General features: G+C 41.9%; 1 protein-coding gene across 7 annotated transcripts in view; it reads right to left on the bottom strand.

The window, feature by feature from the left end:
• Positions 1-21476, bottom strand: part of DENND2B (DENN domain containing 2B) — a 153869-nt gene that overhangs the window by 37000 nt on the left and 95393 nt on the right. For 6 of the 7 annotated variants that reach the window (XM_077179835.1, XM_077179836.1, XM_077179837.1 and 3 more), the window contains 7 exons: positions 19028-19164; positions 8669-8817; positions 5214-5429; positions 2984-3080; positions 2009-2053; positions 1673-1876; positions 264-448 (listed from right to left, as the gene is read on the bottom strand). In XM_077179835.1, coding sequence (XP_077035950.1) covers positions 264-448; positions 1673-1876; positions 2009-2053; positions 2984-3080; positions 5214-5429; positions 8669-8817; positions 19028-19164 — 1033 coding nt within the window. The remainder of the gene's footprint in view (positions 1-263; positions 449-1672; positions 1877-2008; positions 2054-2983; positions 3081-5213; positions 5430-8668; positions 8818-19027; positions 19165-21476) is intronic. The other variant, XM_077179840.1, reaches the window with a different exon arrangement.

Here is a 21476-nt window from a genome sequence, read left to right as displayed (position 1 = left end):
CTAATATAGCCAAAAAGTGAAATATTTAGAAACTGAATTTAAACACAGTGTTTAAAGCATCCACTATCAGGCCAAATTCTCCAGCTCCGGAAAAGATAAATTTGAAAACAGGGAAAGCTTTCAGTTACCTTCTCTATGCTTTGTAACAGATTGGTTTGGAACAATTCTGAAAGCTCCATTTAAGAACTGGATTTCTATTCATTTTTCCATTTATTCACCTTACTGATCTTAAAATGAGCTGTACACAGGAATTTTTCTTTTACCTTGGGAAACTGGTATGTCACTTCTGGGAGGTAAGTGTTTTTAGAGGGCTTCTTTTTCAGGGACACTACCACAAAATACTCAAATAATTCCCGCTCCTGCCACTCAATCAGCTCCAGCTCCAGGGTTCGATAGCTTGGAGCCCTCTTCAGCATTGACTGGATGTGCACAAGGCGCTGGGTGTGAGCTGCCATTTAAAAAGAAAAAGGAATAAAAAAAGAGACAGATCATTACCTGAGACTGTAACGTGTTTGTGTAAGCCACAGCCATTCACAAAGCACTTTCAACTTGCCAGAGTATTATCCCAAGCATGTTCTCATTTCAAAAGCAAACCTTCTAGTTATCAAACCTGTAGTCTCCCTCACTAATTGCACCCATAAATCAAAACTCTCTCCAAGTACTGAAGTTATGCAACACTCAGTCACTGAAATAATTTGCAGTTCCTAACTGCTACCCTGGCAAAGGTCTGGCTTTTCTTCACACATAAGACTGGATTATAAACCCTTTTGTGGTTGTGCAAATGCACTGGGGCCTCCAGGGTGACACATCTGAGGCCTGGCTTACCCTGGTGAAACACAGTTCTGTGCCCTGTCCCTACACAGCACAGCTTTTTGCTACACACCACGTAAGGCAAGCCATGGAGTAAACTCCAGGGAAGGGGAACAGGGAGGAAAAGAAAGATGTGCCAATTGCCTGCTGTGGGTTGCTTTGTTAGTGCTAATTCAGTTGGGGGATGATCTTAAATTCATGGTCATTCATGAAGGCAAAGATGTACCTTGATCCAGTGACTTGTTGCTTGATACCTATGGAGGACTGGTCATTAACATCACTACCAGTTCTGGCATGCCAAATAAATCCCTCTATTTTCTGACACAAAGAGAAACAGAACTGCAAGTGCTTTTGGGTTAGTACAGGTAGACAAAGGAGCAAGGAGTCATTTTCCCCACATCACTCTACAATGCTGCATACAGCCTGTTTTGGATGCTCATGCCACCACCTGTCTGGCACAAATCTGTTCCCCTAAGACAATGCTTTCCAGAAAGTTTTGCTACATGTACAGCAAGCAGGTGTCATCTGCAGTAGGTAGACATGGATTATTGCCTCCTATCTCATAACAGCTCCACAACCTTGTCTTTTTTACCCCTCACCTACTAACAACATCCATTGCTGCTGTCTTCAATATTTTTATAGACCTCTTTCTGTATGAGGACTTAGAAAAAGGAGAGACTAATTTAGTGGCCTGGCTCAGGCAGAGTTTGTGCAGGTGCTGATAAAGGAATTTCTACAATTTGGAGACTGCAGACTTATAAAAGAGTCTCAGAACCACAATGTTGGATCAGACCCAGATCCTTGCCTCCAACAGCAGCGAGCAGTAAACACTGAAAGCAGCATATGAATAAGAAAGGAGCACCTTTATTCAGTCCCATCCCTCTAAGCCTGTACCCAGTAGTCAGTCTGGAATAGATCAGCATCTCTGAAGTGGCTGACAAAGCCAATCTATCAAAGGTCCTGTTCTTCATTAAGTGACACAGTTGCCAAATCCTTGTTAGATCTTCACAGCCCATTTTGTCCTTGCTTTCCACGTTCATGCTCCTGTGTTGGGACTTTGGGAGCTCTGCAGTAATGGAGTTAGGAAACTATAGAGAATATAGGCCATGGACAGGAACAATGTGCAGCAACAGGAGAACATACATTGATAGGGTCAGGGACAGGGGCTAACAAGAAGTCACTGAGGCTGATCCCTTACCTTTAAACCTGTCATCTGAGTCACTCTCACTCTCGCTGTTCTCATCTGCAGAGGACACAGAAGCATCAGTTAATGCAAAACCAGAGCAAACAAACTTAGCTCACTGTGCTGCAACTGGGAAAAATCCTATCTCACATCTCTGAGCCATGCCATACACACATGCACTTCTCCTCAGGCTTAAAATATCTTGAAGTAAACAGTTTGAATGACTCGCTGGATTGTGTTTTCCTTGGATTCAGTTTCAATATTGCTTGAGAGTAAGAACTTCATTTTGATGAAAGGGCAAAATTCATTCTCCATTACAGCAACTGTTTGCACTGAATCCCCATCTATGCTGAGCTGCAAAAGTGACATTTGGAAACAGGTCTTAACCCTTTCCCTTCTTGTTTTCAGGTTTCAATTTTTTTTTTTTTTTTTTTTTTAAGTTATGCAGCACTTGAGAAGTCAAAGTAAGCTTTATGAACTTTATCTGCCTGGGCAACATTCCCAACCACCAGAAGTCACCAAACTGAGTTAGAGTTAATAGGCAAAAGTAACCTTATGACAAGATGTGTTAGTGAGGAGTTCTTGATTAAAGCCCTATTGTATTCTTACTACAAACAGGGCCTGAATTTTCCTTTCCAGAAGCATTCTGAAGCACAGGGTGAGTTACACACTGTGAGTGCCAGGAAAAAGCATGTGAGAACTCCAGGGTCAAAACTGTGAATTTTGGTCAAAACTTACAGTAAATGTGGACTAAAGAAGAAGCTGGGTAAGTCGAGCTGACCACGGGATTAACAAGATACACAATACTAAGAATCTCTCTGTTTTTTAGCTCATCCCCATTTTCTCCTCTTGCAGAGAGAAAATCATCATTGTTCACAGAAAAAAGTTGTAAACTAGGTGGAGTCCAGGGTAGATGTGGAGGAAAGAAGGAAATTGATTCATCCTGTAGCATCCAAATGGATTCACTGGACCCTGACACTGGCACCATACCTCGTAGAGACGCTGTCTCAATATTGGACATAGAAAGTTTCTTCAGTCGTTTTTTCCCTCTTTTTGCACTGTAGATGGAATTGATTCTTTGGACAAGCTGCAAAATAAGAAAATGAGGAATCAGTAGAACTAAACATTTTTCTGCCAGGAGACTTTTTTAATGTATTGAAACAAAACATGGATGATAGACCAGCTAATGCAGATAATAACTGTTTGCCTCAAAAATATCTGAGATGATGGGAAATAGTAATGAGATGACTTGTGTTTATTGCCTTCAGCAAGAGACTGGGATTACTAAGAATTCAACATTTAACAGGATATTATAACTATGGGAGAGTCACAAATATGTAGCAATTAATCTTCATGATGTTTTATAAGTCAGGAATAGTATATTTAATTCCACAGTAGATTTCTTCATAGGATTATAATACAGTTTGCACAAGCTGTTTCACCTCAGCTTCCAGAGAGAAATAAACTGAGAGAAAGGATGCAATTTGCTATAGACACAGCCGAAGGGCAGTAACAGAGCACAGACTGAAACAAAACCTTTTTAGGTTTTCCCTCTAATAACTAACACTAGCTCAATTAAAAAAATTATATTTTCCAGGAATACATGATCCTGAAAGGTAAAGTAGTAAGAAAACAGAAATTATCACAAGATTTGCAATAAAATTGTGAACATTCATATGATGAAATCAGAATTTCACATAGGGAGAATATCTGTCCTTTCAATTTAAAAAAATGGGGGCAAAATTAACAGCCAACCTTTCCATGTTTTACTCAAAATCAGGTAGTAAGTTACTCTGTTAGGGTTACTACCCTATGATTCCCTCCAGAGATGTGTGCCTATTGATGAAGTATAACAATATATTGCAAGAAAGTAAAAATACAGTAAATATTAAGGATGTAGGATTAATTTCCTCCTTAAACAGAATTTCCAACAAATTCACAGAAACATAAAAATCTCCCTCTACTCACAGTATTTATAGCCATGAACTATAAAATATGCTCTTTAATAAGAACAGGAAAGAGTTGAATACACAGTAAAAATCAACTTTGTTCACAAGCCAAAATGAAGCATTGGCAGTTCTCCCCCTCTCTGTTGCTGTATTGTTGGTTTTTTGGTTGTTGTCTTGTGGCTGAGGGTTTTGTTCACATTCCATTTTGAATTGAAAAATTCCTTAAAAAATGAAAAATTAAGTTTTACTTCAAATCCATCAAGACAGCATGGTTATCAGGATGGGGTCAGTTGTGACTAAACAAAGGGAAACCTATTAGGCCAATTAGTTATTTTCCTGGAAAGAAATGATGGGGAAATAAACCACTTCAGATGTTGCTGCACGTTATAAATAATAATTGTTTGGCCATCACCCATTCCAAATCTTAAAGTTATATACACAGCAATGCTCTGGTCCACAGAGCTTAAAGAACAGTGTGAAAAACAGAACTGTCTTAAAATCAATTCTGTGCAAAGATGGCCATCAGATGTTTGCTCCTCTTGGAGAATTTGGAAGTTATCACTTCTAGGGAAGGGATTTTGATCTAAATGTTCCTCTAGGTTACAAAAAGAGCTCTCAGTGATTGCTGTTGTGAAGGCTGGCTGTTGGAACCCTGGTTACTGGGATTTTAGACTTTCTGTGCTGACAGGCACTGATCCCCAAGAGAACACTGCAATTGACCTGAGGCCATAGAGAAGGCTTCCAAAATTGATTGACAGAACTGGGATTATGGATGTGTGATTTGAATAGAAGTGTATAATATCACAAGGTGGAAAACTTAAGAGTTTAGTTTTAGAATATCGTAATATATATATAGAGCAAAATGGAGGTTTTAGGGCAGAGGCTGGTCCTTCTTCTTCACCTTCCTCCTCACGGGTTTGGGTGGTTTTGTGTAATTGGATAAAAAAGTCCTCATTATGGGCCACAATTGGGTTGGTTAAAAGTAAAAATAATTTAGGTGTCATTTCTTAATGGGACAGTTTATCCTTAAAAAGCCTCGTAGAGAGAGTGATACGGCTCCATTTTTAGTTTGTTAGACTGAAGTGCTGTAGAACTCATGCTCTGTGAGACTGTGATATGGATAAGAACTAAAGAACAAGAAACACCACCTCAATCACTTCATTCCAGCCCTGGCACAGAGAAGATAAGCCTCAGCAGGTGCCCGGGAATGCCCCAGCTCTCGCAGCCCGGTGACCTCTGCTGAGCACAGGCCGCGCCCAGCCCGCGGGTACCTTTGGGATCCTCCTGGCGCGGCGCGTGGACAGCAGCTCGCTGGCGGTGCTCAGGCTGTCCTCGGTGAGGCTGGAGGGGGACGAGGGGATGCCCAGCTGGGCCAGCAGCAGCATGTCATCGTGGCTGTGCCGCTTGGGCAGCCGCGGCAGGCGGTGGCTCTTCCTCTCCGACCAGTTCCCCACGCGCAGGGAGTGGCTGCTGACCTTCGAGGGCAGCTGCAGGGACAAGGACAGCTTGAGCTCTTCCCCTAATATATTCCAGCAACCTAGGGCAGCCGGTGTCTCACTCTGCCACCTGTGACACAGGGGTGGCTGCACCATGCCAGGGACACCAGCACCAGGGGAGCCACCACTCCGCAGGGTGTGTGTCAAGGTCACAGCGAAGGGACAGGGGTCAACCTCCAAAACTTTAAAGTTCAAAGAGAGCAACACCATTTGTGACCTGCTACATTTCCAGGCACCCACATCCCCTCAGGTCTGTGAGCCCCAAAATCTAACTTGAAGGCTTGGCTGACAGCAGAGCACTAACCCAAAGAGGCCTGGTCCATTCCTCTGACTTGCAGGAGTGAAAATAATGAGTAATTACACAATTTATTGTAATATTAATTCAGTGCAAAAGTAATAACTACAATTGCAAATTCATGCTATTTTAGCCAAGAAAAAATAATGTAGAAAAAAAAACTTGTTCTATTTTCATGGTGTTAAGAAGTTTTAAGACCTGACCATGAGCAGAGGTGCAGCTACAACTCTCCATACATTCCCAAAAAAATCCCTTTAAAACATGAAATTGTTATCACTACAGGGCAAAGGGGAAATCTCACTGAAGGATTAAGCACCAGGTAACATCTGTCTTTAAAAAATTGGAGGTCTTTTGGAGCAGTCCTAGGAGCAGCTCTGCCCAGCTCCAGGTCTCTCCTTCTCCTCTCAAAACACAAACACTGTAAAGCTTCCCCAGCATGAAAAAGTATTATTGTGTCAAGCATCTGTCATTTGGCATTTACTGACATTCTATCAGCGCTGTTACAAGCTATAAACCTGCAGCAATAAATGTCCCATTTATTGGCTGACTGATTGCAGTGCCATCCCACCTGGGATTAAGCACAGGTGTTTCTGTGGAGAGGGGTTGCATCACAAATACAATGTCATCATAAAACATTCCTTTCATACCTGATGACTTGAAAAACTGAAAGTAATCAGTGGGAAAAGAAAAGAGACAGGGATTCAAAATGACCACAACACCAGTGTCTCAGAGGTCTCTGCAATCCCAGGTTAGCATTCCAGGAAACCTGGTGGCAGTCTATCCCTTATTGAAGGGAATTCTTTTTGGAGATGATTGTTGGAAGCTTGCTAACCTTCTGATCTCTTCCATCTTGTTTATCTTCATCCATGACTGAAAAGTCATGTTGCTAACCCAGCTTTGTTGCTATGATGGAAAAACTGGGTGATAAACCATTGCCAAAGCTACCATTCTTCAGGAAATTCAGACTTTTCTATTTCTGGTCATTGGAGAATTACCCAGCCCAAAGCTGACCCGCTCCTAGTGTCTCTTCATTTTAACTATCAGCACAATGACGGTGCAATTATGGCAGGACTGACTCCTGTCAGAGCACTCCCAGCAGCATTTCAAAAAGAAGCTGCCAGAACAAAGCCAGCCCTATTGCAAAGGGTACCAGAGAGTTCTTATTTACTGAAAAGCTTTACAGAAGGCACTTAAATCTGTAAATTCTTTGGTAACCCTCTGTTACAGAACACTGGCCAGTATCTTCCTATGGATCTGTATGGTTCCCAGCCTAAAGACACGACCTCAGGGATCCTCTGGATGCTACACAACTCCTGATAACACACACACAGCCAGAAATAGTTGTTATGCACCATGTCCCACTATGAGGGACATTTCCCTATTATCCTCATGACTGCAGTGCCTGTTTCTCCTTTCTATGCCTGATTACTACTCTCCACTTGTTCCTTTTCCAGCAGCTTGCTGAAGTCACTCCTGGTTTAGAGGGGATGTGCTAGGAGCACACCAGGAATCCTGGTGATGCTTCTTTTGGATTGTGATGCTTGCATGCACACAAAGCAAGTGAAAGAAAATGCATTCAGTTTTCCTTCTAGGTCTCTTTACAGGACAAAAATGTAAATTGTTGTGACCTTTTGTTCAACTGCGAATTTTCTGTTAATTCAGTGCACAGTGAAGTTCCTTTAAAAGGGTGCTTTGAATCTCAAAATTAAGTATGTGTTGAGATTTATATTTTTCCTTATGAACATAGTGATCCCATAAACAACAAAGCAACCTGGTATTTCATGGTGTTCACAAAAAAACAGGCTTACTTTGGATAATTCACCACAAAAGGGAAAGTCTGCTGAGTTCCTCATCTTTCTTTTTATGCTATAAACACAATTTATAAACACTTGTTAACTGCAGACACTCAGGTTTTTCTGACTATTTTATTATTCATGTATTTAGTCAGGGCTTTTACCTGGCATTCTTACACTAAACATGCCACACTACTGTGAAAAATGCATGTATTTTATGATTGGCTTTTCGCAAATATTAAAATGAATATTATATGTGTTGTGTTAGAAAGTAATGCTGTATTAATTCTCTTAAGTACTGTGTTAAATAGAGTTTTAGGTGATAAAAAATGTTAAAATAGAAACTATGCTACGAAATACTTTTTTTTTGTGAAGAAAGGACTCGCAGCGAGACAGCAGCCACAGGACACCTAAATCTTCCAGAGAAAAATAATTTCTTGCCCTCTTATCAGAAGAAACCAACTTCTTCCCACCTCCAAGGCGCTGTTAGGATTCGGAGGAAGAAGTTGCTGATGACCAGACAGAATCCTGTGTTTGAATGGAATTTATGCATCATGTATCAAGTGTATGAATATGCAACAGGCTATTGCTTTTAAGGGTTAATCCTCTGTTAACGGGGGTCCTTTTTCGGGCTCGTGCTCCCCAGAAAAAGGTACCCGGACGTTCGTAACTCTTTGTCTCTATTGTATCATATTGTCCTAATTCAAATTGTCCAAATTACTATTCCTCTAATTGTATTACTATTTTTCTAACCATTTTATTACTATTAAACTTTCAAAATTTTAAAAACAAGTGGATGGCGTTTTTCACACTACCGACTCCCCACGAGCAGGGGCCTCGTGTAACAACACAGGGACAAAACCAGCGGCTGCCTTCTCCCCTCCTGTCCCTGCCCGGCAGCACAGGCAATTCCCTGGGAGGTGCAGCCGCACACGGAGCTAATTGAGGCGCAGACTCGGCTCCAAAACAAGCAGAGGAAGGGTTGTGCAGGGCGCTGCGAGGCCGGGGCAGCCCCGGGGAGGGGAGCGGAGCGGAGCGGCGGCTGCGGAGCGCTGCCCGCGGCCCCAGAGCCGTGCCGGGAGCGGCCCTGGCAGGCGGCTCCGAGCGCAGCCCGCCCAGGGCTGCTGCTGCTGCTGCTTTACCTGCGGAGGTGCCGTGTATTTCCTGCTCTGCGGCGTCCACATCCTGTGCAGGGAATCTAGGGAGTTCTCGGACAGCTGATGGGATTTTCGCCCCCCGTGACGGCCTTTCAGCTCCACATCCTCGTACGGGTTTTCCTTGGGTGACTCGCCTGCACGTTTGGGTTTGGGTTTTTTGGTTGGTTGTTGGTTTTTTGGTTGTTTTTTTTTTAAGGAAAGAAACAGACAGGAATGTAAAATTAGAAAAAAAAAATAAAAATCATGTGAACCAAGGCTTTTAGAAAATCTCCTCAGCTTTCAGCATGACTCATCCCTCTAGCTGCAGCTGGAAGTATTTGGAGAAGAACTTGGCTATGAGCTCGACAAGTTTTTTTTTTTTATTATTATTTTTTTACTGTCCCCTTTTTTTTTTTTAACTAAAATGTGAAGATTTCACAAGACGTGCTTCTGAGCATCTGCAGCTGTGGAAAATTTATTAATGTATAAAAGCTAAGGCACTTAACTTCTTGAAAGTGTATCAGTAGATTTTATAAATCCCTTACAGCCACTCACAGGGGGTGAAATGAAGACCAATAAATAACTGTGCTCAACACACAGTAAGACGATTCTTATTTGATGCAACCTTCATTTTTCTCTTCTCCTGAGAGATGGCAAAGAAAGAATGAACGCTCCAGCTCAGCAGTGCTGAGAAACAAGATTGAAAAGGCAAAAGGAGAATTTCTGTCCCAACCATCCTGCATCCTCAGTGTTCTTTAAAATATATCCTGTCTTCAAATTAGGTGGCTACTCATTTCAAGTTATGTCAAATTCCTGTCTCCCAGAAGGAAACTCATCCTGCTAGGAATATATAGAGGCTTAACCAATTAATCATTAAATATAACTTAAATGAAAAATTAAAAAGCAGACCCCATGAATTTTTACCATTTGAAAACCAGACCCAAAATTTATAGTCCATATTTAACTGAGATCCAATACCCACTCTGTTCTCAGAACTCCTGAACTTAGCAGACCTCTCACTAAACAAAGTAGTATGAAGACGAATGAGTGCCATCAATAAAATTAACATTTTGTATGCATTTTTTCAGACAGTTGATAATCAGCAACTGATTTACAACTCCAGGTTTTTCAAACACAGTCATTCCAGTTTTCCAACTGTCTTGAACAGAAAATCATCTCAAAAAATATTGATCTACCCAAACTCAAGATTTGAACTGCCAAGAAAGAAGCAGGAAGTTAAAAGCTTTTAAAGCAAATTGCTTTTGGTTTTATACCTAAAGATGACTTTAAAACCTGTGGGTTTAGTACAATAGATGTATTGCAGTACAAGCTATCTAATATAAGAAGTTCAGTTGAGAACTGAGGACAGAAAGTTGCAGCATGGTTCATTCTTCCCAGTGTTACAGAAAATATTCACAGTGTGAATATTCACAGTGTTGAAGGAGATGACAGCTGGAGCATAGGTGTTTTCAGGGAGAGCAAGGCCTGGGTTAACACAGTCTGAGTGACTACCAGCTATGTTGTTCTAGGCAGACTAAATTTCCTTATTGTATAAAAGAAAACAAAAGCAGTTTGTGCTTTCTACTTGATTGTTGAGCCTGAGAAGGAAGCATGAGACTGCTTGGTTCATCAATTACAGCCACAAGAACTTTTGCTGAGCAAGTTCACATATTCACAATACAAATAAAAATACACTTATGCTTCAGTAGTGCATCATAGTAAGATTTCTAGTCAAACATAAGCCCAAGATTGAATGTTTTAGCTTTGTTCTAATTAGAAGCCTGAATCACTGCTGCTCTTGAAGAATGTTTGACTTGGCAATCACAGCTTATTATTTCATCCAGAGGGAATCTGATTCTAGAGGCTGCACTATCCTTGTAGCCAACGCTTATGCCACATGGAAAGAACACCCTCAGGTGTGTGGGGTACATGAAAAAAGCCCTTTTGATTAATGCAATGAACAGGGTAAATATTAAGCAATGTGTATTCCTAAAAAAATGTAATGCTATGGAGGACTATAGACGTGGTTAAGTCTTCCTGTGGGAAGAAAAAATAGATCTCACACCCTGATTCTGTTACTTGTAGACTCTACAGCTCTAGAAATTATAATCATAGCAATGATAAAGAATAAAATTTGCAAAATGCTGTTACTTACAGCTGATTGGGCTCTAGTAGTGTCATAAAATTTCTTGTAAGCCCAAGTCAAGTATAGGTCAAGCAAGCATTTTGGAATGGATAAATAGATTTCAAAATACCCAGCTACATGAGACACGGCTCAAACATGCGCTTCCTTGTGAAAACAAATGTTACTGTGTTGGTCCACAGAGTATCCAAACTCCCAGGAAGAAACAAGCCCATCAGTGAAAAAACCCTTTTTACAATGTAAAGCATTTCTAAATGTTAGAGGGATTCTCTTTCCAAAACAGAATGTAAAACAGAATTGCTTGAACCCAGTTAGACTCAGCATAAATAACATTGACCTGACATATTAAGTATAGAAACGGGCCCAGAGAAGTCTTGGAGGAGAGAAGAGGGAGGAGCAAGGAACCATGAGCAGAGGCTTTTTTTCCAAGGCAGAGTCTCTACCAAGAGAGAGCTTGGGCCAAATTACTCTTCAGTGTAATGTGAAGGTTGGAGGAGACACCACAGGGATTTTAACCCTTTCCCCTAAAGCTGTGAGAGCTTCTGCAGATGACTGGTTTGCTGTTTAAGAATTCTTGTGTCTATTCTTTCTCCCATTTGCTTAAAAGAAACCAAATTATTATTTCAGAGTTTGGGTTGTTTTATTTTTTCACTTTGAAATAATGCCTTGAAATCAATTACACCTCACCACTTTTTTTTCTTTAAGAACCTCCCTCTACACTAAATCTCTGATAATGAAATAGTCTGATCCATCAGAAACCACCTGGTTTAGCTGACATGAGTTTTGAATTAAGTATTTGGTTCAAGTTGTGAACTAGAAGAGACAAACAATCTCCTCAGCAATTTTCAACCACTGTTTCTTAGTATCTGCTGTCCCTGGGAGACAAACAAAAAACCAGATATGCAAAAAAGAGGCAGGCCAGACTGGTTTCTGTACAAGTGACAAGGAATCAAAGGTGTCAAGTAAACTAAAAACGCTGAAAAATACTCTGAAGTGCCTTAAAGCAGCATTTAACTGCATCTGACTGCACAGTGACTCCTTCCATGGGAAGTGGTGGTCACCAGCAGGTGCACGTCCCACGTGGGAGTGAGGTCTTGGGGAGACCTGTGGCGGTGGCTGCTCCTGCTGTGGTGCAGCACAAAAAGAAGAAAAGTTTCCATATAATTGGCTGGCTCAGAGGTTTACAGCTTTCTCCTCAGCAGCACCACTTCTCCAGTCCCAAGTCTCAGGCAAAGGATGTTTGCAAGCTGCACTGCTTGGATTTGCTGCAAAAGGGAAACATATTGACAATGAAAGAGCAGGGAAATGTCCTTGTTCCTGCCATATGGATGTCTCTATTGGAAGCCAAAAGGAGAAACATTATGTGGTATAGAGGCCAGGCTTGTCTTAATGAGGCTGATCCAACAGCCACACAAGACAACAGCAGATTATCACTGACTTCAAAGGAAGCTGAATCATACCCCCAGAATGCACATGATCACAAACAGTAAGTCTTAGGCAAATACTGTCTCTAATCACCATCCCTACTCCCAGATCAGTTCCCTCTTCAAGCATTTTTTCCAAGTTTCCCATTTTCTCAAATTCTACGTACCAAAGTGCTGAGTTAACACAGGGCATTTATCTACACGACATTTATCTCCAGAAGATCTCACAGACAATGTAATGGATGGTCCATCAGGGAAAGAAAAGAAAAACAACAACAGAGAAAAGATGAACCACGGATATTTAGAAAAGTCCTGAGGAATGCAGTGCCTTGAGCTTAAGCATGGATGAGTTTCCTGCAGGGGCTGCAGTTCCTCACGGGGTGCAAGGAACTGAGGCAGCACACAGTGTTCCTCTGCTCTGCCTCTCACACATGGCAAATGGGAAGCAGAGGCAGACTCAGCAAGCCTGTCTCATGCTGAGAAAGGAGTGAAAAGTAAGGCTGAGAGGAAAAAAAAATGAAGCAGGCAGACGCTTCTCTATAAATGGCAGAAGGCAGGGAAATGCATCATTTCTTTCTAGATGGGAGAAGCTATTATCAGAGGAATTAAGTGATTCACAGAGTGCTGGTTATAACTCCAGCCTTTCGCACTGCCAGGAAGAGAGGAGAATGGAACAGCAAGTATGGAGCAAAGGAAAGGGCTCCTAAACCTGTGTGAAGTTGGATGCCTAAATTGGGAACTAGCACTCACAGAGGAGATGCTAAATCCACAGGGTGATGCCCAAGCTGAGAGCCTGCTGCCTTTCCTCCTGGCTGCTCTGAAAGCCCAGGAGCCTTGCATGGCCAGGACAGTTATCACCTCACAAATGAGGTACACATGCACTGTTCATTCATTTCAGTCATAAAATTACACCAGCACAGATCCACACCACCAGCGCTGGAGGAAAACTGGGCCATTGGGATGGTTATGAGCACATTCACATCAAATGGATGAAAATCAGTAAATCTCCACACTCCCATAAAGCATCCATACTTAGCTCTTTGGTGCATAGATGAGCTTTTTCAATGTCAGAGATGCTGCAACTGTGCATCTCAGCTGGGGAATTTACCCCAGGAATCTGCAGAAAGAGGAGCTGTTTCAATCTCAAGCTACAGCTAACACACATTTACAGCTGCTTTGAAAAGCTCTTGCTGAGCAGCGCCAAGTTACAGACCATTACTTGTCAGTCAGTGTATCCACTCAGTACCACGAGCTCAGGAAAGCACTACAGCCTCTACAACAAGCAGAGTGGCAAGTCTAAAATGCAATCAGCCTTTTGGGCCCTGCTCCATGGAGTCTGTAGGCAACAACCTGTGCTTTCTGAACTCCTCCAGCCCTTGCAATCAGCAGAAAAAACACTGCAGATGCTTCCAGCTCCCTGCTGTCTCTGCAGGGACTGCTAAGAGTGCAATCATAATGAAGCACAAGGGAAAAGAATTAACATGGTTGATAAATGAAGAAGAAATTTCACCCCAGAAATCACCTGTTTACCACTCAGTCCAAAATCATGTGCATGAAAAGGTCTGATAAGCAACTGTTAGCACAGTACAGCAGCAGCTTGCCTGAACTGCCTGCACTTCAGGGGTGTCACCCTGCTGCTGCCTTCAGCACAGTCTCTGAATTTGAGAGAGGATTTGGGAGTGCAGTCTCATGGTCTTTTATTCTGTTTTCTAACTGCAGCATTGACTAGAAAGCCAGGCAGTAAAGCTGACAGAGACTGTCATGAGAAGCTGTAGTGGATGGTACAGTGATGAGATAGACTCCACAGAGAAAAACTGAGATCTAAATAGGGCACGAGATGATTATTAAAAATAACTGAAATCCATGTAACAACAATGCAGCAGGCTAATTGTCAACAGGATCAGCTGAAGTATTTGACCTTTCTTTGACAGGCCCATACGAACACTGTTTGATTAAATGTGCTCTGGCTGCCATTACCCTACAGTGTCTATTATTAAACTTGACACTATTACATTTTCCAAAATCTCACATTCTCTTTAGGCTGTCACAGTCAGACTGTGGGTGCAGAATAAGACAGGAATATATTATTCTGTGATCACTGCCTGTACCATCATTTTGCATCAATTCTAGCTCCAGAGACCTGCTGGTATCTGACTGAAAACCCAAAATGTCCTCGGAGAAGCAGCTAGCACAGCACTGCTGGCAGAGTTGCAATCTCTCCAAGTTTGCTTCAGCTTCACAGCAGCCCAGAAATTCCAGTTTCTCCCTGATTTGTCACAGGATGATAATATGACAGACTAAAATGTGCTACAAAAGCGTGACAGGCAATAATATGGCGTGTGAGGATGGGATTTTACTCGAAAGATCAGCTTGCTCTCTTTCTAACCTTTTCCCACATTTACTGGAAGAACTTTGCAAATGTTCTAATTTGAAAGCAATGTCAAGCTGGAACATTTTCCAGCTTGACCTCAATCATCATTGCTGCAGCTCTGATCACACACAGCAGACAGTTCAGTAGAACAGCTAAATCATCCCATCTTGTTACATGACATACACTGTGTCAAATTTACACAAGAAATCAAACCAACTCATTGATTTAGGAGAGATCAGTTGCCTTACCAGCAGGGATAAAGGGAGTGACTTGTCCTGTTTTAATGCAGAGGTAAACAAGAAGCTGGTTATCCCAAACTGAAGCAATATTATCTCAAACTGACAGAGAAAAAGAGCCAAGCAATTGTGTATGACTCCACTGTTTCTCTTCTCAGTCACCTTTGGTGAGAGCTGTAACAAGGTTCAATTATATTATATGCCCCTACAGGAAGCAGTGATTAAGTTGTTATCTTAAGGTACAAAAAATATCTGTCAGTAAAAGTGTCTAGCTACTGAAAGGGCTCAAAGTCTTCTAAACATGACACTGAACAGGCCCAGAGAGCAGAAGGGTGCATAAGAAACCCTCCCCAAGAGGGCCAGCTGCCCCTGGGACAGTGAATTGTAGGACACTCCCAATGGGAACCCACCAGCAAGATCCCATTTAGAAATTCATCCTGGATTTAGAGATTCCACTGCAACGTTTTTGAGGCATTGCCTTTCTGTCTAGACTGCTTCAGCTCCAGCTGCCAAAGCAGACATGGAGTCATGCAATGTTCTGTTAAACATTCTCAGTCTAAGAGGCAACACACAGAGCCCAGTTGAGCAATGGGTTTCCTGCACATCTGCAATGTCCTCTCAGAGGAAATCTCCACCTGTTCTGCTGCGTACAGCACTCTGGGGAGTTACAGGGTAAGAAGCCTTGTCTTGTCAGAGGTTTGTCCACTACATTTAATTTCTAAATGCAGTGCTATTTCTTTCACCTAGTTTTACTAGATTTTCTCAATTCAAACTTAATACTATGCCCTTGACCTTCACATTATTTATTCAACTTTTTTTGATGATAGTAATGAGTGCTTTGTCCTAGATGTCAGGTCAACAATGTTTCAGAGACACAAGACCTTAAATAACAATATTCCAACATCTCAGCTGCACTTAGGGGAGCAGACTGGAAAACTGGAACCTTATGGTCCATATGACAGGAAATACTGTTGTGCACAAACACAGCAGCAGCAACAATCTCAGCCATCTCTTAATACTATGATAGTTTCTTGAATTCACACAAAGCCAAGCGTGGTTTCCCCAACCGGATTCAGAAAGCCACATCAATTTTGGTCTGATTAAAGGCTCATTCAAAACCACAAGAAGCAAAACAATGTTAAGTTTACTATGACTGCCACATTTCTGGGAGTGCTAGTACAGAAGATGAATGAAGTCCACATGGTTCCTTGCACATGGAGTACAGCTCTGATTTATATTAGGAATGTGCACCCCTTTATACAATGGCTGCTTGATTGATGCAGAATGGATCATTATGTTCCAATCCAAAACCTTTCCTGAACTTACCATGCAGGTATTTCATCTATTAAAGTCTACATATTACAAAAAATGTTGTATGAGAAATATTACAAAATTGAACAAAGTGTCTGGTTCATTATGCCACTGGCTTTCAAAGCACAATCCTTTTCAATTTCAATATACCTAAAACTTACTATTTTTTTTAAAGTGAGCTCTCAAAATAAGATAAACTACACACAGCAGTTCATTGCTGCCCTGCTTATTAAAGAAGAAGCAATGCAAAGGCAGCAGGAGGAAGACAAAGCCTTAGTGTGCATATGCCCCACATGAAGAGGCCATGTGGGGCATGACTCAAGGAAAAAAAACCAAAAACCAATGACTGCAGACCTAGCACTTGCATGCCTAGAAGCTGTTTAGCCTGGGAAAGGCTGGGGGATAAGCCAGCTGCTGCCTGCCACTGCCCAGAAAGGCAAATGGAAAAGGCAGCACCAGGCACTTCCTGGAGGTGAAAGGATGAAGGACAACAGTCACAAATAGCAACAAGGAGAATTCACACTGGATGGAAAGAAAATTTGTTCATTGTGCCATCGAGAAAACATTCTTTACAACGGAGGCTAAGCAGTGGAGAAGGCTGCACAGGGAGGCAGTGAAGCCATGCTCCCATGGTATTTAGAAAACTCAACCAGATGAAGCCCTAAGCAACATCATCTCAAGTGGAAATTAACCCTGCTTTGAGCAGAGACTGAACCAAGTGACTCCACAGTCCCTTCCAACCCAATTTTTTCATGTTTCTGTCTCACACCAGACTGCTTAGAGCATAGCTCAAGATTCACAGCTTCCTTTTCTTGTATTTTAACACTTCCTTACATCACAAATATTAATTCTAAGGGATGGGGGGGACATGACACAACTAAGTTTATTACTACAGCAACAATGTTTAACTGCCTACAAGTTTTAGGGAGGCAAGGAGATTCAACAAGGTACAGGAAAAAAGACCCACCAGCACCTCTAGGAGAACTGTTTGCAAAGAAAACTCCAAGCACAGTGACAGAGCCCTTTATAGCTTTGGAGCAGATGTAGATCTGTAAAATAAACTCACTCTTGCAGACACCTGGCTTGCATAAGCACAAAAGTGGTACTTGGAGACTGGGGTCTAGCACCACTGGTATAAATTATGCAGATGTGATAGACAAAGCTACGATCGTTTCTTTAAAGCTGGAGATCAAACCACTTTGGCTTGTCTTTAATCATGCCTGACAGTTTATAAGAATTACACTGATTTGGTATTCCCCCTGCACTGCTGTATTGAATGAAGTGCTTGGAAGGAGGTTGTTAAAAAGCAGTACAAAACAATGAAGTTCTGTGTTTGTCCACAGATCTGAAATTTTGCATTCTCTTCCCACTGCCCTGCCAAAATGCCCAAATTATAGTCTTGAAGGAGCTGGTTTATAGTACCCATGAGTTGGAAAAACCCATTATGATTTCGTTTTACTGAACCCAAGATTTCTTCTCATTTGAAGAAAGCTTCTTACCAGTCCTGCGCATTTTATTTTGATATTTAACAAAGCAGACAAGGAAAAGAATCATTACCACCTAAAATCTGGTGCACATGGACAAGTCCTGAACAAAGAAGAGCACTGTAACTAACACACAATACATTTTCAAGTGTGAATAGCATGGTGGTCAGTCATAGAAAGGGATGATGATCATGTAAGGATGTCTACACAGAAAAAGACTATTCAGTATCTACAAAGTTTTCATTTTAACTAACAGACACTGAGCAGGAGCTGAAAGCTTCAGTTCTGAAAGCGTTTTCTTTAATGGCATAGAGGAAGTAAATGGAAAGAGTAAATTCTTGTTTTCACTGAGGCTGACACGCCAGAGACAGAATTTGGGCCTGACAAAGAGTCCCAGGCTCCCATTTGTAGCCACTGTTCTTTGCTATATCAACTGATATGGCCAAGAATACTTTTGTTCTATTGTCTTTGTTTGCCTCTTAAACATTTGTAAGCACTATTAGAGTGCCTTTTTGCCAGACTAAATAGGCCCAACTTGTCAGTGTCTCTTCAGAGGATGTGTGCTCTAGGGTCCCAGACTGTCTTGGTAGCCCTCCAGCTTTCATTATGTAAAGATTCATTGTCCAAAGTAAAATGAATTCCCCTTTGTATCTGTTGTAATAATCTAACACTGAAAGAGTTAAAAACAATGCAGATATTCATCACTTGTGTGGAAAATCTGTGCTCTGAAGGGCTGCCCAATTTTCGGTAATTATAACAACTTTTTTTAGATGTTAAAAGAATGTATGCATAGGCCATACATTTCCTTCTAAGACCAAAAGAAACATGTTTTTTTTATGAAGCTTAATGAAAACAGTGTTTTTTGTTGTGCATTCCCGATGGTGTATAGCTAAAGGAAATTAATTCCTCTTTAAGCAGGAACTGGGACTTGGAGGAGACCAGGAATTGTGCTGCAAACAACTGCTTTGGGGCAGAACACACCGGAGTCCTGAGAAGCTCAGCTGACCACACAAGGCCTCTGAGGTTAATCTTGCTATTGGATAGTTCTGTAAACACTGTCTCAAGTCCTGTTCTTTACATTTTTACACCACTCAAGGCTTCAAGCCAAGGCCTCGATAAAAAGAACTATTTGGTTCTTGAAAAGCATTGGCAAAAAGCTGACCAAACAGTCTGTTTCCAATCCTACCCAGTGAAGTCTGAAAGAATCAAGACTTCATGCATGCAGCCCAAGAGCTACATTTGCACTGAGGGATCAAACCCATTTAGCCTCCATTTAATCTCTCTCTACTGACAGCACTGAATATTCCTGCACAGGGCATGTGTTCAGCAATACTGTGGCCTGCCCACAGCCACTCAACATCCTGCTGTGAGCCCATGTTCTGCAGCAGCTTCTTACCTACAATGTCTTCATAGGCATTTTCTTCTAAAGTGCTCTTGGATCCAAATTTATGCTGGCTCTCGGTTCCATTTTCAGTCGGGGAGGGAGGGTACAGGGAGTGCAGGCTTGAGGCATCCTCAAACTCAAAGGATTTTCTAAAGTTTAAAACAATAATAATTAGTAACAAGAATGCAAATTTATTCAAACATTTAGATGATTATTTGCATGTTAAGAAATACAAATAAAAATGAACCATAATTTTAAAAAAATCTCAGATCATGCTTTAAGGGCTAGCTTTTAGCAGACACTAAATCCTGTGCTCACAGCAGTCTCTAGTAGAGCCATCTATGACAATTTTATCAAGTTGGAAGTATTTGTCATCCCATTATGCAGACAGGAAGAAAATACCCAGAAAATATGTTCTATTTTTCTAAGTTTACAGAATAAGTTAGCAGCACAGTCCTCAGATTAGAAATTACTTTGCTCTTTCCAGAGGCCCTAGAAACACATGGCCCTCTGTCCTAAAGAAAGACAGACTCTGAAAAACATTCCTGCACTGGTTGCTCTGGGAGATATAGCCCTTAGTCTGACACCACTCACATGTCTTCAACCTTTGGATATGTTCCTGTGCAGAGCTCAGAGCACAAATGCCAAAGGGAGACCCATGTGCCTGTCACCCACATCCCTTGCATGCCCCATGCCAAGCACTGGCAGCAAAGGAGAAAGCCCTGAGGAAATTGGTGCTCTCTGGGGTGCATGAGCAGCTTGGCTGATGGCTCAGGGGCTGAAGGTTGGGCCTTCCTGGCAGGAAAGTGAGGAGCAGCTGGGTCAGATGAACCCACACAATTTGTCTCCCACCCACACCTGCCCCAGTGCTGCTGAGCAGTTCTAGAGAGTTCTTGGGCTTTTCTCCCAAAGTCTTCCCAATCTCCAGCTCACCCAGGCCTTGTTCTCTGGGGCAGAAACTACACTCAGGGAGGGAGACCCATGATTTGCAGTGGCAGCAGCACAGGGGCTGGCATTCATGGGATGGATTTACTGCTGAGGATGAAGCAGTGAGAAAAACATGCTCAGGTCAGAGCATAAATAATCCCATGGTACTGCAAGGCTTGTGTGGACTGTGCTGGTGCCCACACTCCACTAACTGAGCCCCAACTAGATTAACAATAAATCACCCTGCCATCAACCCCCCTTGTTTTTCTTTTTCCCAGCTGGAGTGCAGCATCTGTTACAGGATGTCCAGGTGGCAGTGACAGAGCCTCATGAGACACTTGAGCCTGTGAATTGGCTCGAGCATCCCTACAGGTAACACTGTGACTGTGGCACAGAACACTGCACTTGAGAAGAGAATTTCCTGTGTGTCTGCTGGAGCAGGCTTACAGCTGGGATCAGGCTTAAGAGCCTGCTCTCTCTCTCCTTTCCCTAATCTTCAGAATATCCAGATCAAAGTTATTCACATCAGGATTGTGGCAGAAACAATCTGTGCAAGTCAGATCCAGACACCTGCTTCTCCACAGCTACTCACAGTACAAAGGATGCTGACACACCAAAGGCACAGCTGTGGATGAAATGAGACTTTCTAAAGTAGTTAAATACCCAGCTCCTATAGATTTCAAGGCACCCTTATGATGTGGTGACACTGTGTAGGATGACAGGAATGGCTTTGTGGACCAGCACTCAGCTGTGGTCCATGTGTCCCAAGTCTATCCTGTGACACTCCTCTGCTGCACTGTGTGTGTGCCAGAGCATTTCCAGCTGTGGGGGAACACCCAGCTCACACCACTCTGAAATGTTAAAGCTACTCTTGGCACCAGGTTCTCCAGATCCAGCCTGGCTTTCTGCTAGCAGGCAAACATGAGAGACTTCCTCCCTATTACTAGAGTGTTGAATTAGCCACCAAAATTAAAAGCAGTGCTTTCAACCCAAGTATTTGGAAAATAAATACCCTCAGTCCATTCTCATGGCATTGCAGGGAGTGCAAACCATGTGTATGTTCAGTCTGAAACACACAGTTACAATGAGTTATGTCTGTTCTCAAAATAAGAACAGCTTAGGTACTGAAATTTCAGTAATTACTATCAACCAAATACTGTCATTCTTAAATGACTTGTATGGTCTTTGGTGCTTTGTAAATCTCGTACATCTTTTCTGTAGCTGAAGGAAGAACAGTAGTAAAGACAATAAAATTAAAATTTTTATAAAGGATTTCCACTCAGCGTTGAAGTCAGCCAGCAAACCTGAGATTTTTAGGAGGTTGATTTGAACTTATTTAGATCATGATTAACAAGAGATGGGTCCAGAGAAATCATTAAAGTACAGTGGGTAAAGCTGTTACAAATGAATGGATACCTACCCAGTAAAATGCCAAACTGATTTGCAAGAATTATCAGATACACATGACAACCCTGTTAATCCTACAATTTATATTCTATAACTTAAATTGATAAATAATGCTTTTTAAAAGGCT

Source organism: Agelaius phoeniceus, chromosome 6, assembly GCF_051311805.1.
Source record: "Agelaius phoeniceus isolate bAgePho1 chromosome 6, bAgePho1.hap1, whole genome shotgun sequence".
NCBI classification, from domain to species: Eukaryota; Metazoa; Chordata; class Aves; order Passeriformes; family Icteridae; genus Agelaius; species Agelaius phoeniceus.
Note: the sequence above shows the minus strand (reverse complement) of the source record. Positions and strands in the feature narration are given on the sequence as shown.